The sequence below is a fragment of the Polyodon spathula genome, chromosome 17 (assembly GCF_017654505.1).
Source record: "Polyodon spathula isolate WHYD16114869_AA chromosome 17, ASM1765450v1, whole genome shotgun sequence".
Classification (NCBI taxonomy): Eukaryota; Metazoa; Chordata; class Actinopteri; order Acipenseriformes; family Polyodontidae; genus Polyodon; species Polyodon spathula.
In genome coordinates, this window is record NC_054550.1 from 30,690,896 (window position 1) to 30,711,243 (window position 20,348).

Below are 20,348 nucleotides of genomic sequence, written 5' to 3' on the forward strand. Positions count from 1 at the left end.
AGCTTGTTAGTACTTTTAAAGGCCTCTGTAAGGATAGTGGTGCCACTACTAAAATGCAATCTAAGTGAAAGGTAAATGGTCTTGCTGGCACTCATTAAGAGACAAACTGAATCAAGGAGCTATGCAAAATATTTGAGTATGACGTTTCACAACGTTTTTTTTTTTTTTTTGTATCTGTAATAAATCGATTAAAAAAACTATTGCCAGCATAGGTATGCAATAGAAATTGGTAAACACAATGGGGTCTATTCAATTGATTTAAATGGTGGTTGATCTAAATACTGTTGTAGCTTAAATAATTAAAAGAAAACCTGTTTGTCCAAGTCAAGTTTGTTATTTTTTTATACTTTTAACTGTGGTGATATGAAAATCTGCCACTGTTTATATTAATTAAATAGACCCCAATACCATAAATTGACCATGACTTCACATTAATGTTGACTAAAGCTAAATATGCACAAATGCTGTAGTTTTGGATGCTGTTGTCAGTTTATGAATACAAGATCTTTCACAAAAAAAATGACTTTTCTTTATCACCTTGGGATTTTAATATTAATTCTGTTATAATGTTCACTTTTGAGATTCTACTGAAAATATAATTAATTTATATGACAACTACTAAGACAATTACCACTAATAATAATAATAATTCAAAGCATACCTTTTAACTGTGAACTTCCTTAAAGATCCAATTTGTTCATTACTGATAAAAAAAGAAAATCTCTATTGACCTTCAGCTCCTTTACACCGTCTCCCTTAACAATTAATCAAGTTGAAGTGATAACTATTTCATTATCAAGCTCATGCATCACTTCTGCACTCAAACTTTGAAAAGCGTGAACAGAACAGGCAGAGCAATTAATAACACAGCATTACTTTGATTTCCTAATTAAGACAGGGAGGGCTGGTGGCTTTTTTCAGAATAAATCTTCAAACTATGAATTAAGAATCGGAATATTTGCAATTTCTATCATGAGAATTACTTGTACATACAGTCAATAAAAGCAAAAACTGCTAGATTCACTGTTTCTTTTATTACAGCCGTATATTTGCCTGTCATATTTGCTATTTATGTAAGCTTATGACTATGTAATATGCTGTTGGTGTTCGTATACATTGCCATCCCAATTCCCAGAATGCTTCAACACTTGGCTTGTCTTTAAGACTCAAAACAATGCACTGACACACTGATGCTTCTTGTTAATGGCTGCCTCTGGTTTATCAGCTTGCATCAGCTTAGATCCAGTATTGCCTCTTTTGCATTAACTCTTTTCATGTTTAAATGGCGATATTAATTACCATGAAGTGTTATTGCCCTGCTTTTGTTAAACTCTTCACAATTGGTGCAATGTCTAAAAGTGGCATAGTGTTTATCGGTCTTTGTGGTCATAGGAGGCTGTGTGGTCCAGCGTTTAAAAAAACGGGCTTATAACCAGGAGGTCCCCGGTTCAAATACCGGCTCAGTCACTGACTCGCTGTGTGACCCTGAGCAAGTCACTTAACCTCCTGGTGCTCCATCTTTTGGGTTAGACGTTGTTGTAAGTGGCTCTGCAGCTGATGCTTAGTTCACACACCCTAGTAGAAAATATCAATCTCAATTTACAAAACTATTTGTTAGTAAATTATATGTATTAACTACTTGACAACAACTAAATGACACAGAATGTAAGCCACAGATATGTACATTTTAGAAGCAAACAACTGATCAGTAAAATAAAGAAACAAAAAATAGTGCTCATCGACTAATAAAAATGATTACATATTGCTAAACACTCTCGCCACCTTTTAGATTTAGTACATGTAGGATGTAAAACACTTACAAATCTATCATTTACATCTGTGCCTTTTAACCTGCTTTAAATGGTACCAGAAATGTGCACTACAGTAAAATATTAATTGGTTCACCTCTCAACTTAGGGAAGTTTTGTTTGTATTTTGTTCCAGTAGGTGAATCAGATTGTGAAGAGTGTAATTATGTTTTTACAGTTACATTTCGGCAGATTTAATCAATTACCCAACATTTTAGTGAGCTACTAACCTAGATTGGCTGGAAGTGTAGCTGGAAACCACATGGAGACACTCTTTCACCCCAGTGTACTCAACAGCCTAGTTTTTTTAGGATTCCGTTCTGATCAGAAGAGGGAGGGCTTTCACTTCAGATCTTGCAGCTGCAGACCCCAGGCTCATGCACCCCAGTGTGTTACATTTTAACTTCAACTGGTTGGATTATCCTCATCCGTTTTGAAGGAAGAAGTAAAATAGTATAATCAACTGCACCTGCACTTGTTGTTGGTGTTTTGTTGCACTGCTATGTGATTTTATCATGGTCAGATACTGGTGGGGCCAGAAACAACTTCCCCTGGATTTCTGTGCTTGTAAAGTCTGTCAAATTGGGAATATATCACTCCCAAATGATTTGCTTTCAGAATATGATGATAAGAAATGTATTTTGCCAAAAAAGCAGCAAATTTGGAAGTTGTAAAAGAAATTAAACTTTCACACACTTTTTTTGTTATTACTCTTAGTTTTGCTCTCGTAAGTTTGAGCACTTAGACGCCTCTAAAAATTGAAAGTAATGGTAAATGTGCCATTTATTCTGTTACAAATTCTACAGCCTTCCTACACAGCAGGGCTCTTTGAACTTCTGTCTAAAAGCAGTGCCTGCATTTGACTATAGTTGCAGCGGCAGTCTGTTCAGCATTGCACAGCCACTTCACTAGATCAACAGTCCAGATCTGTAGCATATAACAAAATGCTGAACCCTATATTTCAAATTTATAAAAAAATGTTTCTTTGAATACTGCTTCCCTTAAAATGGTCATGGGCCTGTGTGGTATTTAGTAAATAAGGAGGTCACTAAATCCCCTGTGTAGTGCAACAGCCTGGAGATCAAATTAATAATATCTTATTGCTTCAGCAAAATAGCACCTTTCAGATGTTCAATTGAAGCACAAAATTAGCAGCACAAGTGTGCTTGTTTGGTTCACACTGGCATACCAGCAAAGAGGTTTCAGGGGAAGGCCTTGAAGCTGAAAATGTCAGCAAACTGAGGTGGTAAAAAAATAACTGTTCTTTCAGATTAATCAGAGAGCCTAGAAGGTTAACGAGTATAATAAGCAGACAATAATAAATCAAATTTGTATACAGTATAAAACTGAACATGATTGTGGGATACTGTAGCTTGAAGTCCCCAGCTCAGATTGACCTCAAAACACTGAAAATGGTCATCACAGCAGAAGAGATTTAGTGAGATGAACTACTCTGTGTGTGTGATGAGAAGCAGCTTCTATCTACCCCCATGTCTATCTAACATTAACTTGAATAGCGAAATAGTCCCTGGTAAAGCTTAAAAAAAAAAAAAGCCTGATCTACAATTACCTGGATAATTAAACTTCACTGAGGCTATAGTAAAACTATTCTTTTTTGCAATTTGACAGTGTTGACATTTTTTTTGTGTTGAAAATTTTGTAGTTGCCAATTATTTTTTTATTATTTTCTCACCGCTACCACCCCTGCGCTGATTTGGGAGGGCTGTCCTCTGAAGCGTGCCATCAGCTGACCTCTTCTTTTTCAAAGTGCAGGCTCAACATGCAGCCACCTCAGAGCTACAGTGCCGGAGAACAACGCAGCTCTGGGCAGCTTACAGGCAAGCCCGCAGGTGCCCGGTCAGACTACAGGGGTCGCTGGTGCACGGTGAGCTGAGGACACCCAACCCAACCTAAGCCCCCCCCAGCCTGGGCGGCAATTGGCCAATTGTGTGCTGCCCCCTGGGAGCTCCCGTTCACGGTCAGCAGTGGAATAGCCTGGAATCGAACCGGCGACGTCCAGGCTATAACGCGCATCCTGCACTCCACGCGGAGCGCCTTTACCGGGTGCGTCACTCGGGAGCCCTTTTGACAATTTTTTTTAAGGTAATTTTACTGATTTCAACAATGGTTTAGGAACAAGATGCAACTGTAAAAAGCATTCTTTTTGCAAGGCTTAGTAGACCTGGTGAGGTCAAATATAATTTTATAAACATTGCACTTCATTATTCATTTGCATTCATGGTTGTGTCTAAAGACATTTTGCTTTTTTTTTTTCCTAAGGCTGTTCAGTACCTGAATACAATTTTAGTTTAGCCTGCAGCATTATTTTTTTATTCCACTCAGGAATCTTTCACATTAGAGTAGAAGATTTTCACAAGGGACTATAGGAGCATACTTTGCAGACTGGAAATCAAGTCAAGTGGAACTCGAAATATCTGAAGTTTAATCTGTGGAAATGTTTCATGCGGTCCTGTGTGACTCAAGTAGAAAACCGCTACTGTAAGGAATCAAGCCAGGGCACACAAATGAACATGAAAATGAATGAATGTAGGCACTGTCATTTCTTATAAGTCCAGTTTTAGTATATCTAGAGGGCAGCAGCTGGTACCGACTGAACCCTAAACAAAAAATAGCATTTGAATATTCTAAATGTTGTGCAGAAAAGAAGACTACAAAATGTACTTTTACACGCTTGTCTAAAGACGAGCTTGGATATTAAGGTGGATGGTTGTTTTTGTGTCATTGTGGGTTGATAAGGTGGATCCAAAAGTACTATTGCATATCACTAGATCAAATCAATTTTCATAGATCAAAGAAGCTTACATTTGCTTCTAAAAAAAGGCATGATTAAGTCAGGTTACACTGGTGTTACTTTTCATACCTTCTCCAATCAGTGTGAAACAAACACTGCAGCGTTTCCAAGGAACAGTCGCTATCTGACGACAGGCAGTTCTCACTAATGTCACTAGTTTTGAATACAAACACTCAGGAGGAACTTCAGATTCTGAAAGTGTGTGAAACACAGGTATAATAACTGTTTTTCACACATACGCAGGTGCTGTACCCATTAAGCGGTATATTTTCCCTGTACATGAACATGTCTGTACAGTAATTAGCAGATACTGATCATTACAAGAGAATTTAAGTTGGAGGGTTTAAGTTTGGATAGCACCAGTGCCACCTGGTGACTGAACAGTGTAACTTCCTTACATTTTCTGCACACCACTGGTCATTTAATAAACCAAAGCTGTCATTTAGGATCAATTACAATTCATAATGAGATTTGAGCCAAGAACAAAACAAATACCACAAACTGTGATCTTTAAATGTGTCACAGACAGAAACCCAGTGTCGGGATATTCGTGGTGGAAAATCAACAGCTTAATGAAAATCTGCTCATTATTATTGTGCCCCTGAACCACTCAATTCAACTACTCAGCAAAAAATGCTGAGAGGAACTGTGCCCAAGTGTAAGTATGATAGAAAGCGTATGATGGATAACATTTATTTTCAGTTTTTGTCTTTCACTGCTTGTTCTGGTAATACATCTCAGATGGGGCATAATTGCTTGTTCAAACTCTTTATTTTACAGACTTGGACACTGCAGTGTAATCTGTAGCAAATGTCACAGTAATGAGCCTGTGGTCTAAAATAATACATTGGAAATTTTACTCCAGTAATATAGACATGGTAGCTCTTATCTAGCCTGTCCTTTTGTCCTATGTCATATTTTAAGATGTTTTATACGAATATGACAAACTGCAAAAAAAAAATCTAATTTTATATTACTCTGGGTTTCTTTATTAAAGAAGTTTTCCTAAACAATACCATTTCATCTGAATGAGAAAGATTGTAAGATTACCTTTTTTAAACTGGCTTCCCAGAATTGACATTGTGTGTGTCAAGAAACCCTTAACAATCCAATAATTAGTAAAATTCTAATTGGAGATGCATATATTTTTATTAAAGAACTCAAAGACCCTTCATCCACCTTACATAAAACAAAATATTAACAGATTGCAGATGATCTCCTGAAAGAAACACATTGAAAAAATGGTAGAAATTCTATAACAGCACCAGGAGTCTGTCAAAAAACAAGGAAGGGGCAAAGAAAAAAAAATTGCTTTAATCTAAATGTAATACATGTATCTGAAATGACTTCCAGTGAACGTTGAGGAGAGGGGGCTACTAAAGGAACGTGGACTTTGAAACAGTGTAGCTAGTAAAATGGGCAAACTCAGCTAAATAAGCATGTTTGTTCTAAAGATGTCTAGGATTTTGACAAGCATGGCTGTTACTGTATGCTTTTTTTTTTTTTTTTTTTTTTTTTTTTAACACCATAAGAGGAGACAAGAGGCTGCATCTCTTTAAAGTTCAGTCTGAAGCAAAATATCACTCCAAAAGTAGAACTGTTAAGTGTGCTTTCTATTTTGTGCTGGAATCTCTGGCTGTCTGGTGACAATGTACCCTGCATGAAGGTAGAGTATCTAGGCTGGTGACTCAAAAACAGCGAGAAATATTTTTTTTTAATTAAACCATTACTGTGCTAGCTGAGGAATCACAACAATGAGGTAACAATTAGAACAAGCACAATAAATGTGATCACTTAAGTCAGCTTGAGACAGCATCTGTCTCCTTTGTGATTTTTGTCTTTAAAAGCAAGTGCAATATAATGCCAGCAAGTGCTCTATTTTAATTCGATCTACCACTGTTTATGTAAAATAAATAAAGCTTACATAACATTTCAAAACTGTATACAGCTACAGCTACCCAGTACCCTCTAATTGTAACTTTACATCAAGTTACTGGAACACCTACACATAATGGTGGCCTCTGACCTCTATGCCACAACCATTTTGTCAGCAGTTTCGTATTTAACTGCCAATAATACAGAGAGAAAAAACAGAAAGATGTACAATGACCTTTGCCATTATCCAAAGTGTCCTGTTAAGTTAGCAGGGCAGCAATTTATACTATTTAGTCTGCTGAATACCTCAAAACTACACAAAGGATGGATGGGCAACACAGATCCAAAGCAGCAAGGTATACACAGTGCATTTTACTACATTCCGTGTGATGAAACAAAACAAATACTCCAGAGGAGGTTTGATAAACACTGGAGGTTTTTGATAAGCAGTAATAAATAGAAGCAGCTTTGCTGACATACAGTAAGCCGCCGCTGTTGTTGTTGTCAGAAAAACCACATGCATCCCTGCCCGATAATCAACCTGAGCTGAAGAAGAAACATTTACATGAAAATCTAATGGTTAAGCATGGCTGCTCACTCGGTTTAACCACGGTGTCCTCAGAAACAGCTCCACCAACAGGGATGCTGGAAAGACTGCAACATGACATTACAGCACAGATTCCTCATACTTTTCTTCCTCTGCTATTACAAATTGTAATTCTGTGGACATTGCTACACCGAACACAAGCACAATTTGACATACTGTCAGTCTCTCCTTGGGAGACGCTTGAATGTCAAGGGTTTGCAGTGCTATTCTACTATATTCCCACATGTCAGCTCAGCAGCGATGATGGGGCAGATTGGTTTCTGAGGTCTTGTTTTTGCAATGGGTTTGACCACGACCCCTTGGCTATACTCACTATGTTTTTACATAGCAGCCGAGGCAGGGTGGGGGTGTGTGGTGCTTCAAGCCCCTAGTGGGAGCTGGGTGAGTTGTCAGGACAAACTGCAGGCAAAGCAGTGTGTCTGTCTACTATGCGGAGGGGCTACCTTTCAATCTCACCCCATGCACTCCGCAGTGCTATTACACATGTGTTATTAAGTTTCTGTTGCTTTCTGACATCAAAATTAGATGAATACGTTTATTATTGCTGTTATGCAAAAGCAAAAAATACGAGACAAACTAAAATTAATGTTGCAATACCTATCATAAAAGGTACGTCTTATGAAAGGCTGAAGTACCTACAGAAAGCGGGAAAGCCGTGTTTTAACAGTACCCGTGAGAAACTGCTAGTTCTAGTGACATTTACAACTAATGAGTTGTTAAATTATTATTATTTTTATTATTTTTATTTATTTATTTTTTTAAAGAAAGTTGGGTTTTGTAAGTATGATATGCATGATTTTATTTATTTATTTATTTACCAAAAGTCTAATTAATCAAAACTTTATTTGATCCCCATCTTCTGGATAGGGTCCATTATAACTAGTACCTGGTGATCTCTGAAAAGTCTTTTTCTTTTAAGTGCTTCTGTTAACAGTTACATTGATATAGGACCATCATAGAATTTCAAAGTGCTTAAAAGAGAAGTGAATAACAAATACAATAGCTTTTGGCACCTAGAATGAAAAGTTCTTTTTCTAGAATTTTGATATCATCATACCGTCATCGTACTTTTCAATTTTCTGGAAATGCATAATCCAAGCATGGACCGCTTGGGGGAGTAGGCCAGTGCCAGCATGGGTCACTACGAGTCAAATTCAAAAAACAAATTGAAGAATCATTGTCTTAACGAAAAAAGAATAGTACCGGATATCTTTGCTGGATAAAATGGTCCCATCAGGAAGTATTGTTTTTTCATTATATCTATAAAGTAATGCTGCACTATCTATGAAGTTAATTTTAAAGCATGAAGCTTTGCTTTTTTAGGTAAGAGGCTGGTTTACTGCAGAAATATAAAAGCCAGACTATCCCTGAAGGTATGAGAAAATTCAGCACTGCTGGTACTGGTGCTCCTAACAGAGAGGAATGGATAAAAAACATTTTAGACATTTAAATAGGGCAAGCTGCCGAGATGACAGTGGAAAATGTTTACAGTACCATACTGTAAGCAGCTTTCAAAATGGTTCAAAACATAAAAGTGGGGTTGTAGCCTTTGAAAAAATACAATTTACATGGTTCTGTAGTTCCAAATAGTTACAATATGTTAGCACAGTTACTTAAAAATGGATGAGACCTTTGTGGGTTTGAAGAAGGGATCTGTTAGAGCTATCATAAGGAAACTCTTGGTAAGAAGTCTGAACAGACACCGCAGGAGATTTTGACGCTGAAGGAAAAGCTTCAAAAAGCAGGCCGACTGTGTTGTGCAGCAGTGGAGACAGCAATTGACCTCAGCCCAGAACATCAGAAGAAAGTCAGCTGGCATAACAACTCAGCTGGCTGCACACCTACACTGTTACCAAGAAGCCAAGTATCAACTCTTTATACATGGATGATGTTTTTATAAAGGTGTATTATCATGGAAAACCTACTGTTATGTATCACTAAATACAGGTATTCACAATACAGTTTGTACTGTACTGTGTTTTTGTTTTTTAATTTGTGAAACTACAGTTAATAAAAGCAACAGATATTCAAATATTGACTCCCAGTCAGGTGTTCTGTATGACCAAACCCAAACTATAAATACTTCCATATCTGGTCACAATATCACAATGTCAGGTGACTGCATTCAGACCTATTCTAGTATCTAAAGTGTGTAGAAACTACACAAACAGCCCGTTACCAGTATGGTAATAGTAATAAATAAATCAGTTTTTGTTTTTCTTACCTTGGATTTTACTGCCCAATAGCCCTCTGTCCCATACTGTACAGTTTTTAGTGACGTGAGGTAGTCATAACTGATAACCAGTGTCTACAACAATAAAAATACAAAATAATATGTCATTTATCAATTACATTACAATTGCCTTTTTAAAATCAAGATTCTGTGGTATTTGAGAATACAACAAGTGAAAAAATAGATAAATATATAACTCAGCTGTTTGATTCTTGTTTTGTAAAATGAACCTGTGTTTTACCTCTTCCAAAAGATAGGAGTTCAGAATTAGAGACTGAAGTAAACGCTTTGAAAATATGGCCCACTGTATCTAAAAATGTACAGGTCACTTCCAGCTGGCATTCTGTTATACTCCAACTTAGGTTTGTAGGCCTTGTTTCCTTACCAACAGATCAAAATTAATAAACTGTTAAAATAATTGTTATTATTATTGATTATTATTATCTTATTTTGGTTTCTGGTTTAGTGTTATAGATAACGGACAGACACTGCCTAAGCACAATGCTGGCACAGCTGTGCAAACACCTCAGTCCAGACCTGCACTCTGTACCATTCAAACCTTGGCTTCGGTCAATCACAGCCACCTACTGCAATAAACTGTGTGGTAGTCTTGTGCACTGGAATCTAAGATTCAAACTGTGACCTGAGCAGGACTGGAGCCCAGACCTTGAAAACTTGAAATCTATAACAAAGTAAAAACAACACAGACCTTGTTTTTGTGTACAAAGTTACATTGTACTCAGTCTGCCATGTGAATGGGCATTAGCTTGTGATCAAAGAAAGAGAACAGATGACTGGGAATGTAGAAGCTTACATATTTCCAAAGGGAAAGCAGCTTCTTGGCTATTACTGTATTTCACGGCCCGTTTCATTAATCCTACAGGAAAGTTACAAATGGAACACTGAAAAAGAATTGGAACATAAAACTAAATAAAAATGGAGTCAATTGAGAAATGCAATTTCAAGCTGCAACAGAACGTTAATAGTAAGGGCCCGTTCTGATTGGCTGGTCAGCATTCTACACGTGACTCCACTAGTTGTTAGCAGCAGGGTATAGCACACATTTATCAGGCGGAGCAGGGCTTGGACATTTTTTGTATTTCTGAATTTATTCGTGACGTATAAATCCTGTCATTCATCATGACCCGTAGTATTGATTGAAGTAGTTTAATTGTAGCATGAATATACCTGGTTCGCTCAGACGAGAAGAACTTAAATGTTGGTGTACAATGTAATCTGCACTACTGTCTGTGGTACTACACACTGCCCCATGCGATCGTCGCACAACACACAAGCTTAAACTTTGCGACCCGACTGAAATCGACCGGTCCATCCTGTAAAATTGCATTGCAAAGCACAATACACTTTCCGATGCGACTGAAAAAAAAAAAAAAAAGTGTCAGTGTTTATCGGGCTTCATTAGGAAACTGATAGCATCCAGTAATCTTACGACCTAAACTGCACAGGTGTGCTAGTCCTGTATGGCACTGCCAGTACCAGCCTACTGTCCTGTCCCTGTTATGCCTTCAGATGTTGCACAGTGAGATTTTGGAAACATTACAGTATGTCAATAATATTTCAGCAGCTAACTGACATATTATGCAATGTGGATGAAATGTGGAAGCATTATAAACATCCAAAATATTAAAAAATACATTACAATAATATATGTTCTTAATAAGCTAAAACATCACTGTTAAATAACCGTAAGTGCACTGCATCTTTGCTTGGATTTATTCCAAAGTCAGATTTTTCGTCACTCACCGGTTTTTTGCCGACCCCTCAACTCATGCCCCCAGTTTCATAACTCGTCTCCGTCCTGCAGCAAAGCATTTCGGAACAGTTTTTTATTATTTTTTTATACCATCTAAGCGCAACCTTTTTGCTTAACTTTTTTTTTTTTTTTTTTTTTTTTGCTGGTTTCATAGACCCCAATTAGTTAATATAAGGCAAAATGCTCAAATAGAATACACTGTACAGTAAATAATATTGAGAGAATGTATTTGTATATTCTATATTAACGTTAGCATAATATTAAGCAGCCCTTCCAGTTGTCACACACTTATACAAGACACGCATGCTTGGACAGAACATTTACATTTCGTCTGCCATTCTGCTAAATGGTCAGTAAATTGCTCATTGTGAAAAAATGAACAAACCTACAGCGTTTCTGTTCGTACTTGCATGCCCGATTGGACGAACCTCTGACTTTTTTTTTTTGCATGGTAGACGTCTTGGGCGACGTATTTACAGCGTATGACATCAGACGCAAAGTTCCGGAGAAAGAAGATGTCGCTAACGAGGTGAGTAGTCTCTGGTGGAAATATTTCGTATATGTTTTTAAAACTTATATCCTGTTAAAAAAACGTTCGAGATACATTTTAAACAAATAAATGATATGTTTTGAACCATTCGAATGTCTTCTTTCAATGCCATATAAAATAAATGTTTAACATAAACAACATATTGGTTTGTGTAAGGCCTCACAGAAGCCTGGGGATAGATTTAAGTATAGGAAGGGGTTTTGTTTTGTATGAGTGGCTATGTGTATTTGACCATAAAAGCACTGTTATTGTAGCTTTGCAAATATAGTATAATTACGTACTTTAGCACATTAGTTTATTTTATGATAAACATGTCAGTTTCGAGAAAGTAAAAACAGTGTTTGCGAGCCTATACGCATGTTTAAACTAAAGCCATTGTTAGAATGAATTGGATGTTTGGATACAAGTATAACAAATAGGAAGTGTATTCGTCTTCTAGTGCGTGCCCACAGTAGCAAAACGGTTCTCTCAACTTTGTGTTTACAGAAGTTTGTAGCTGCACACGTTGTTTAGTTTCTTCAGTTAAACTTAAGAAACATTTTCAAAATAATCGTTGTCCACTAATGTTTTACATGATAAAATGTAGACAATTCTGTGATTTTCACCAAAGCAGCCGTTGAAATGGGGGTGCTAGACACAAGAATTAACATTATAAATATATTTTAGGGTGTGTAGGCTATATACATGAGCATAGGAGTTGTTCTACAAGTCTCTGTAATTTTGGATTGATTTGTGTTCCCAGCTTTTTACCTGCCCCAACTCAGCTTTCCCAGGACCAGCTGGAAGCTGAAGAAAGGTCTCAGTCGCAAAGGTCCAGGTCAACAGCACTGGTATCATCACGTAGAGAACCACCTCCCTATGGCTTTAGAAAGAGCTGGATTCCAAGGTCACTGGAGGTAATATTTTTAAAGATGTTATGTTTATTCTTATTTGAACGAATCTTGAGTTAAGATGCCCATTTTGTTGCTGTTTCTACTGTTATAATCATGTTTCTTTACTTAAACTCTATTTTTCTAACCCTTTCAGGACTTTGGAGATGGCGGTGCTTTTCCAGAGATTCACATTGCCCAATACCCGCTGGAAATGGGAAGAAAAAAGAAGACTTCCAATGCTTTGGCAGTTCAGGTGGATGCAGAAGGGAAGGTCAAATATGATGCCATTGCCCGGCAAGGACAGGGAAAAGACAAGGTTTGACTTTTACAAAGAGTTCTGTCTTACAGATTAAGCACATTCAAGTAATGGTGCAGCCGCAGGGCAATTTGTTGATCATTAAAGTACAGTAATGTGGTAGAAAGGCAGCTGGTCACCTTGACCTGCCAAACTCTTAATTTAGAAGCTTGCAGTTTTTATGTGTCTGTGTCTTTATATACAATGTCTTCATTTATTTCAGGTTATTTATAGTAAGTTCACAGATTTGCTTCCTAAGGAAGTTGTGAATGATGATGATCCAGGCCTTCAGAGACCAGATGAAGAAGCTGTTCAAGAGGTAAGACTTTGTATTCTAAATAAGTGTTTTAGTCAAATCAAAATATAATGCAAGACTCGTTATAAGCAGGGTTAACGACTCATCACATTTTTAGGGATCAGACAGGTCCCTTATTGGAATTTGGAGGCCACCGCAAAATCTAAAAATGTTTATTGTTGTTGCTGGAAAAGTTTAAAGGGGTAAACATTGTTTTGAAACACATTTGACTTGTGGTGGCTTTTTTCAATTAGATTATTTTTTCATGCATATACTTTTGGTTTACTGTATATTGAAAAAAAAATGTTTGTTTTAGTTGACAGAAAAGACAAGATCTGCTCTTGATAAACAAGTTTCACAGAAGATTGCAGCAGCCATGCCTGTGCGTGCAGCTGATAAGCAGGCCCCTGCTCAGTATATTAGGTAAGAAATGGTTGTAGTTTATAAAAACACAAAAAGTACACAATCATGTGTGGGTCTTAAGTTGGAATATTGTCAGTCATATGTTTGTGTTTCAATAATGTCTAATCTGTAATTTGTTATATTCTAGGTACACTCCATCCCAGCAAGGAGTTGCATTTAATTCTGGAGCCAAGCAAAGGGTTATTCGAATGGTGGAAATGCAGAAGGATCCGATGGAACCACCACGATTTAAGTATGTATCAACAGTAGACAAGATGGCTGCTTTTATCCTTTTAAAAAAAAAAAAAAAAAAAAGAATAATAATGTGAATTTCCCCTCGAGTTTGCAGTGTAAATTTAAATGTTTACAGTTAAATCTAAACAGTATCAACAATAACTTGTTTTTAAACCTTAGGATCAATAAGAAAATCCCTCGTGGACCCCCATCTCCGCCTGCACCAGTCATGCATTCACCCAGCAGAAAGGTACATTTTAACTTTTATTAACTAAAGGCTTTTTTTTTTTTCATTTTGCCGATTTTTTTTTTTTTGTTTGTTTGTTTTATAGCAGTCACAACTTTATTTAAATGTATTTACTGTAATTGTTGGCATCAATAACTTAAACACCCAACTCAACTATCAACTGTAATACCCCGGCAGTATACGTTTATTTTCAGTAACAATTTTTATTTTATTTTAGATGACTGTGAAGGAACAGCAAGAGTGGAAGATTCCACCATGCATCTCAAACTGGAAAAACGCAAAGGTTAGAAGTACTATGTTTTGTGCACATCTCTTATCTCTAAAGAAGGTATGTGTTGGTGGTCCCCGAGTGGCTCACCTGGTAGAAGCGCAGCCACGTGGTGAACAGTGTGAGTCATAAACCGCAGGTTTGTGCCCTGGCTATGTGAATTAGGCCAGTCTTTGCTGAGAATTGGCTTTGGTGCTGCCGTGAGTTTGCGTGGCAAAACCGTTGGGGACTGTTTCTCCTCATTGCGCTACAGGAAACCTTGCTGGCCAGGTGTCCAGTGTGTTCAAAGGCAGATACCTGCAGGGCTGTCCTTCAGAGGTCAATAGCTCGCTGACCTCTGCTCTTGAATTCCTGGGTTCCCATTGAACCTTTGGGACTCCTGAGCCATGTGGGAAATTGCTGCAGTGAGGGGAAAAGCAATTGGGCATTCTAAATTAGGAGAAAATCGGGGGTAAAATAATGACTGAACACTAAATAAAGGTATTGTGTTACAGTACCAACCTTCTAAATCCAATTGTTTTCAATCCTAGGGTTACACAATTCCATTAGACAAACGTCTGGCAGCTGATGGACGGGGACTGCAGACAGTTCACATCAATGAGAACTTTGCAAAGCTTGCAGAGGCACTCTACATTGCAGACAGGAAGGTATACATGCTTGAAAATTGATTTAATTGAACAAATACATAGTAAGCTTTTCTGTGCTTTTTATTTAATCAAATTGTTCTGTAATATATTTTTAAAGACCCTATGGCAGAGCAGACAATCAGTATTTGTTTGTCTCTTTCTTTTTTGGGGGCTAGGCTCGTGAAGCTGTTGAGATGCGTGCCCAGGTAGAAAAAAAAATGGCTCAGAAGGAGAAAGAGAAGAAGGAGGAGAAGCTCAGGGAACTGGCCCAAATGGCAAGAGACCGAAGAGCTGGCATCAAAGGTCATGGTGACAAAGGTACAGAATCCTAGGCATTTATGTTGCTGTAACAGATGATCTTATTACAGTCTACATACATTTGCATTAAATTAAGTGAAATTGAAGACTTGAACAGCATAATAGGAAATGTGAATTGAATGTCTGCTTCAGCAATAATTGTTATTGAAAGCCTTGCACAGGAGAACTTTCTATACACATTTGTTTCTTTACAATTACTTTTTTTCCTCTCCAGTTGCAGAGGATGGAGAGGCTAGAGAGCGTGATGAAATCAGACATGACAGAAGGAAAGAGAGACAGCATGACAGAAATATATCTAGAGCAGCTCCAGATAAAAGGTTGGTTCTATTTTAAACTGAATTACTTAAATAACCTTAAATAAATCTTAATGTTTAAAGGAAGAAGATCCTAACACAAATTCAGAAATGTAGAACTATATTGAGAGATTTGTGTGTGACTTGTTTTATGAAATATTAAGTATAATTTGTGAAATATGCTGTATCTGTTAAATCTGACCAGAAATGTTAAATGCAAATTCACAGCATTTTGCATAACTGCAGGTTTAGTCATTTTTTATTTTATTTTTTAATGTTTTGAATGTCTGTAGGTCAAAGCTACAAAGGGACCAGGACAGAGATGTCAGTGAACTCATTGCGCTTGGTCAACCCAATCCTCGCACTTCTAATGAGGCACAGTATGATCAGCGACTTTTCAATCAAAGCAAGGTAAGTTTATTTGTTAAATATTGTAGAACTACATTGACATTGCTTGTCCTATTTTGGGTTTACATATGTTTCAATTACCTGTCAAGTAATAAAAATAATTAGAAATAAGGCTATTTAATATTCTATCTGTTCACTAACTTTTTTTTTTTTTGCACTTAGGGTATGGATAGTGGTTTTGCTGGTGGAGAGGATGAGGTTTATAATGTGTATGACCAGCCTTGGAAAAGTGGCAGGGATATGGCTCAGAACATCTACAGACCCAGTAAGAATACTGACAAAGATATGTATGGAGACAATCTGGACACACTCATGCAAAATAACAGGTAATTGCATGTTCTCCTTTGCATCCCTGGCAGTGCTTTCTGATCTGAGCAGTTCAGAAGAGTTTTTATAATAGTTATATTTGTATAAGAAAAAATAAATACTCTCATTTTGTTAGGTACAGTGTATCTAAATTGTGTTCTGTTTGCCACTGCAGATTTGTGCCTGACAGGGAGTTCTCTGGCACTGATCGCAGACAGCGCAGAGATGGCCCGGTTCAGTTTGAGGAGGATCCGTTCGGTCTGGATAAGTTCTTGGAGGAAGCCAAGCAGCATGGTGGCTCAAAACGGCCATCAGATAGTGGACGTTCAAAGGATTACGACCATGATAAGAAACGAAGAAAAGAGTGAAAATACTTTTGGTCTCCTGTAAGGATCTGTTTTTAAAGACCTGAGCCTAATGTATATAACAGTCTGGTATTCTTTTAATGGTTTACTGTATTTTTAAAGCAGTTGCTCCAGCGTTAACCCCGATTAAGGACAGACATGGTGATGACATGAATCTCAAAATATTAATCTAAAATAAGAGTAATATGACTAAATAGGTTTACATTCCTGCAATGTTTTTCAATTGGCCATTTAACATAGCACACATTCTATTTGTGAGCATTGCAATATATATTTCTCTACCTGTTGTCTGCTGTAACCTTTGAACATATATAGTATGGAATACCGGATTTGAGTTTTTTTTTTTTTTTCACAAGGTATTTGTACAGTTAATGTAATACAATGAAATAAATGTTTAATTTTTTTTGATAATGATTACAAATTCACAAAACAATATTTATTGAAGGTTGCAGTAAAGAGACAAAAACACAAGTACATACAAAAAATATTTCCTTCAAATTGACTCCCCAACATCCCTACTTGACCATCGTCCAACAGCTGCTTGTCTATTTCTTTGAACTTGAAGCTTAAAAAAAAAAAAAAAAATTAAACATGTATAGAAAATGGTATAAGCTTGCTTGTTTAAACTCCTGTGATCAAAACTCCATCGTAGTCAAACTACACCAGTATGGATGGTGTGGAGAAGTAGAAGCAAAGAGTGCTCATTATATCTTTACAAGATGTGGCTAGCCAGCTGTACCAAGATGGGGTTTGGGTTAGGGACACATCTCTGGTTATCATGCAATTAAATAACCTATTTAGCACCCTCCCTACTTAGTTCAACCCATCTGTGGTTGATTTTAACTTGAAAATCACAACAGGTGCACCAGCTATCTCTAAAAACAAAATGATAGGATAGTTAACAAACTTAACTGTTGTATGGTCTGATATTGTCCCATCCAAGACCCCCTCAAAAACAACAACAGTGAGTGATGAGGAAACATTTAATTAACATCAACTTGAATGTGGTCACATTGCTGGGTACATTCCCTCATAAGCCCGTGCCAAGGATGTATGGTATATTCTAGCAGCCATCCTTGGTTGTTTTTGTATATATCTAACAAGCATAAGTGACGAATAAAGGTCAGACTTTTTGCAAGTTATACAAAGTTTGATAATTATGAAACTTGTTATGCTTAAAATTAAACCTATTTTACTGATAAAAAGAATCAGTACAAAGTTTTGTGAAGAGCTTTAAAAGTACAGAATTTCAAGAAAGGTGGTTCATAGTGGGCACCTATATGCATGTTTGCTGGGAATGTCTCAAAAATCGAGATTTTTGGAAATAAGTTGTGCCAATTATGTCAGGATTGGTTAGCATTCAATTGCGCAGGGTTGACTGCGGCAAAGAAAGTTATCCTGAGGGGCTGAGTGGAGCCTGACATAGCATACAAATTGCATGGTTACAGAGAGATCCACAGTTAGATTACATTAAGCCAGCTCTGCCACGGTAAGTATGTGGACGGGTGTAGTTTCACAAACCATTGGCAGGTACAAATATAATGTGGCCTCATCATCAGAAACAATAGCATTAGACTGATTCATTTGGGTTGTTGATTTTTATTTTATATTATGTTTTCTTTATCTGTTATTGTGATTTTTGTTAATTTGTGCAAAAAATAAAATAAAAAGGTGATTCATAAAGGGTCAATGTAACGCTTATCCATTCAATTTTTATAATTCCTGAAAATATAATTTCAAACCACAACCTTTTTTCATTTTTTAAGAAACCAGAAAACTCAGTTTTGGTAACGAGACCATATTTGAGTTTAATTTTCAGAAAACGTAAAAAATGAACTGATAAGCGTTACACAGACCATAAAGCAATGGTCATCAAAGCCTGTAACAATTGTAAAAAAAAAAAAAAAAAAAAAAAATACCTTTGCGCCTTCCACAATATGTGAATCCTTTTGAAGCGCATTCTGGAGACCTCCTTCACTTGAAAACCCAATCCTGCAGAAACCCTTGTGGAACCCTGTATCCTTATCCTGCGAAAAACACAAAATAGACAAAATAGCTGATTATATATATATATTATATTATATATATATCATATATATATATATATATATATATATATATTATATATATTACACATATACATACACACACACACACATATATATATATATATAGATAGATAGATAGATAGATAGCACGTCATTTAAATATACAGCACATATGGTTTTCACTGACAGTAATGTACACTTACAAAAGGCAGCAAACACTTCTTAACATGTCCAAATTGCCCGAAGTATTCCTTCACTTCCTCTGCAACATAAAACATGTACCAAATACTTAATGCAAGAAAGTCAGAAATATGAATTTACACAACAATGTAAAATTACTATGTACTGTATGTCCTAAGTGCTCCGGCTGCAGACTCTTAGTACTACTTTATTACGATATGTCAATCACTGGATGCAGATTTGTATAAATACTTATCTTAATTTAAAAAATAAATAAATAAATGATTGATTTAAACAGTTATAAAACGAATCAGATTCGATGCAGAGCAGTGGTTAGGTCAATGTCATGAGGTAATTTGCCATGCTTTCCTGAATTACTACACGATGCTACATAATGCACAAATGACACTAATAAAACTGTTAGTAGTTTAATGCCACATATTTCTAAATTTCTGATACTCACTACTAGCCAAGGTCCATGGGATTTTTGAAACAAAAACCTCGAACACCTTCTTTGTGGAAGCAGCCATCTTGCAGTTTTGACAAATCCACTTTGACCTTATCACCACGTGATGTTTATTAGGGCTGTTTAAAAAAAACCAAAAAAAAAACACGAAATCTAGCAAAGCTCATGAAATTAAACTGAAATCACATAAAACAAAAATAGTATTTAATTGAAAAGAGAGTATTTAATTATTTAATCGGTTTCGGTGCATTTTGTTCGTGTTGGTGTAGAGTTGAAAGGTTAGAGGCGGGCGTGGCTGCTTCCATGTTAGCGCAGGTGGGAAGATGCTTTTAGAAAGCTGTTTAAATTCTGTAGAAGAAAAAAACCCACCTCCTGATTTGAGCGATGTCATAGATTTTTCTAAATCTGGCAATCATTCTGGAAAAGTAAGCAATGTAAATTGTAGATATAATTGTATTTTTTGTTTGTTAGTTTGTTTATTTATTTGTATTGATGTACGTACAGTACTTGTTCATTTATACCTTAAACTGAACTAGTTACAGAACACTCCATTTTTTTTTTGTTTTGTTTTTTTTTTTTTTTTTTTTTTTTTTTTTTTTGTCACAGACCCTATAGCACTAATCTTGTTGGTCTATCTTACCTAAAGTGATATTAACCAGGATAGTGCTAATCAGGGTCTGTGATTTTCTATAGAATTCCAGTGAGATCCATATATGTTATGCTTAAATTAATGAAGTTCAGTGTGTGGAAAAAACATTGAAATCTGAAAAACACACACACACACACACACACACACACATATATATATATATATATATATATATATATATATATATATATATATATATATATATATATATATATATATATAATGTGTGTGTGTGTAAGTTAAATCCATTTATAGGCCATGGTGTGCACTGAACTTCAACATCAAAATCCCAGAATTGGCAGGTTGCCCAGGTTAGTTCTTGGCACACTTTTTGTTGAGAAATAACGGATAGATGGAACAATAGTTGTATTATTTTAAGGAAGTTTACTACATTTTTTACTGCTGCACAAAACTACA

General features: G+C 36.4%; 2 protein-coding genes and 1 pseudogene across 2 annotated transcripts; 1 reads left to right on the top strand and 2 right to left on the bottom strand.

The window, feature by feature from the left end:
• Positions 1–11,521, bottom strand: part of LOC121329684 — a 71,354-nt pseudogene extending 59,833 nt beyond the window's left edge.
• Positions 11,522–11,602: 81 nt separating this feature from the next.
• On the top strand, positions 11,603–17,008 carry LOC121330195 (SNW domain-containing protein 1). Its single transcript, XM_041276534.1, has 14 exons — positions 11,603–11,638; positions 12,402–12,555; positions 12,686–12,847; positions 13,050–13,145; positions 13,438–13,544; positions 13,672–13,776; positions 13,938–14,007; positions 14,222–14,287; positions 14,803–14,919; positions 15,075–15,216; positions 15,431–15,533; positions 15,803–15,920; positions 16,080–16,243; positions 16,399–17,008. The coding sequence occupies exons 1-14, from the start codon at positions 11,625–11,627 to the stop codon at positions 16,589–16,591; spliced, it is 1,611 nt and encodes a 536-aa protein (XP_041132468.1). The 5' UTR covers positions 11,603–11,624; the 3' UTR covers positions 16,592–17,008.
• A 1-nt stretch (position 17,009) lies between these two features.
• LOC121330196 (SRA stem-loop-interacting RNA-binding protein, mitochondrial-like) lies at positions 17,010–19,365 on the bottom strand. Its single transcript, XM_041276535.1, has 4 exons — positions 19,280–19,365; positions 18,840–18,898; positions 18,508–18,615; positions 17,010–17,153 (listed from the first exon to the last, which is right to left on the bottom strand). Exons 1-4 carry the CDS (start codon positions 19,344–19,346, stop codon positions 17,082–17,084), a joined length of 306 nt encoding a protein of 101 aa, XP_041132469.1. The 5' UTR covers positions 19,347–19,365; the 3' UTR covers positions 17,010–17,081.
• Between the last annotated feature and the right edge of the window lie 983 nt (positions 19,366–20,348).

Excerpts from the sequence above, each read along its gene's own strand:
- LOC121330195 (XM_041276534.1), top strand. Across the intron at positions 12,848-13,049 it reads AAGGACAGGGAAAAGACAAG|GTTATTTATAGTAAGTTCAC; the intron begins GTTTGACTTTTA and ends CATTTATTTCAG. Across the intron at positions 14,288-14,802 it reads CAAACTGGAAAAACGCAAAG|GGTTACACAATTCCATTAGA; the intron begins GTTAGAAGTACT and ends TTTCAATCCTAG.
- LOC121330196 (XM_041276535.1), bottom strand. The coding sequence starts at position 19,346 with ATGGCTGCTTCCACAAAGAAGGTGTTCGAGGTTTTTGTTTCAAAAATC. Across the intron at positions 18,899-19,279 it reads CCCATGGACCTTGGCTAGTA|AGGAAGTGAAGGAATACTTC; the intron begins GTGAGTATCAGA and ends TTTATGTTGCAG. Across the intron at positions 18,616-18,839 it reads AGAAGTGTTTGCTGCCTTTT|GATAAGGATACAGGGTTCCA; the intron begins GTAAGTGTACAT and ends TGTTTTTCGCAG.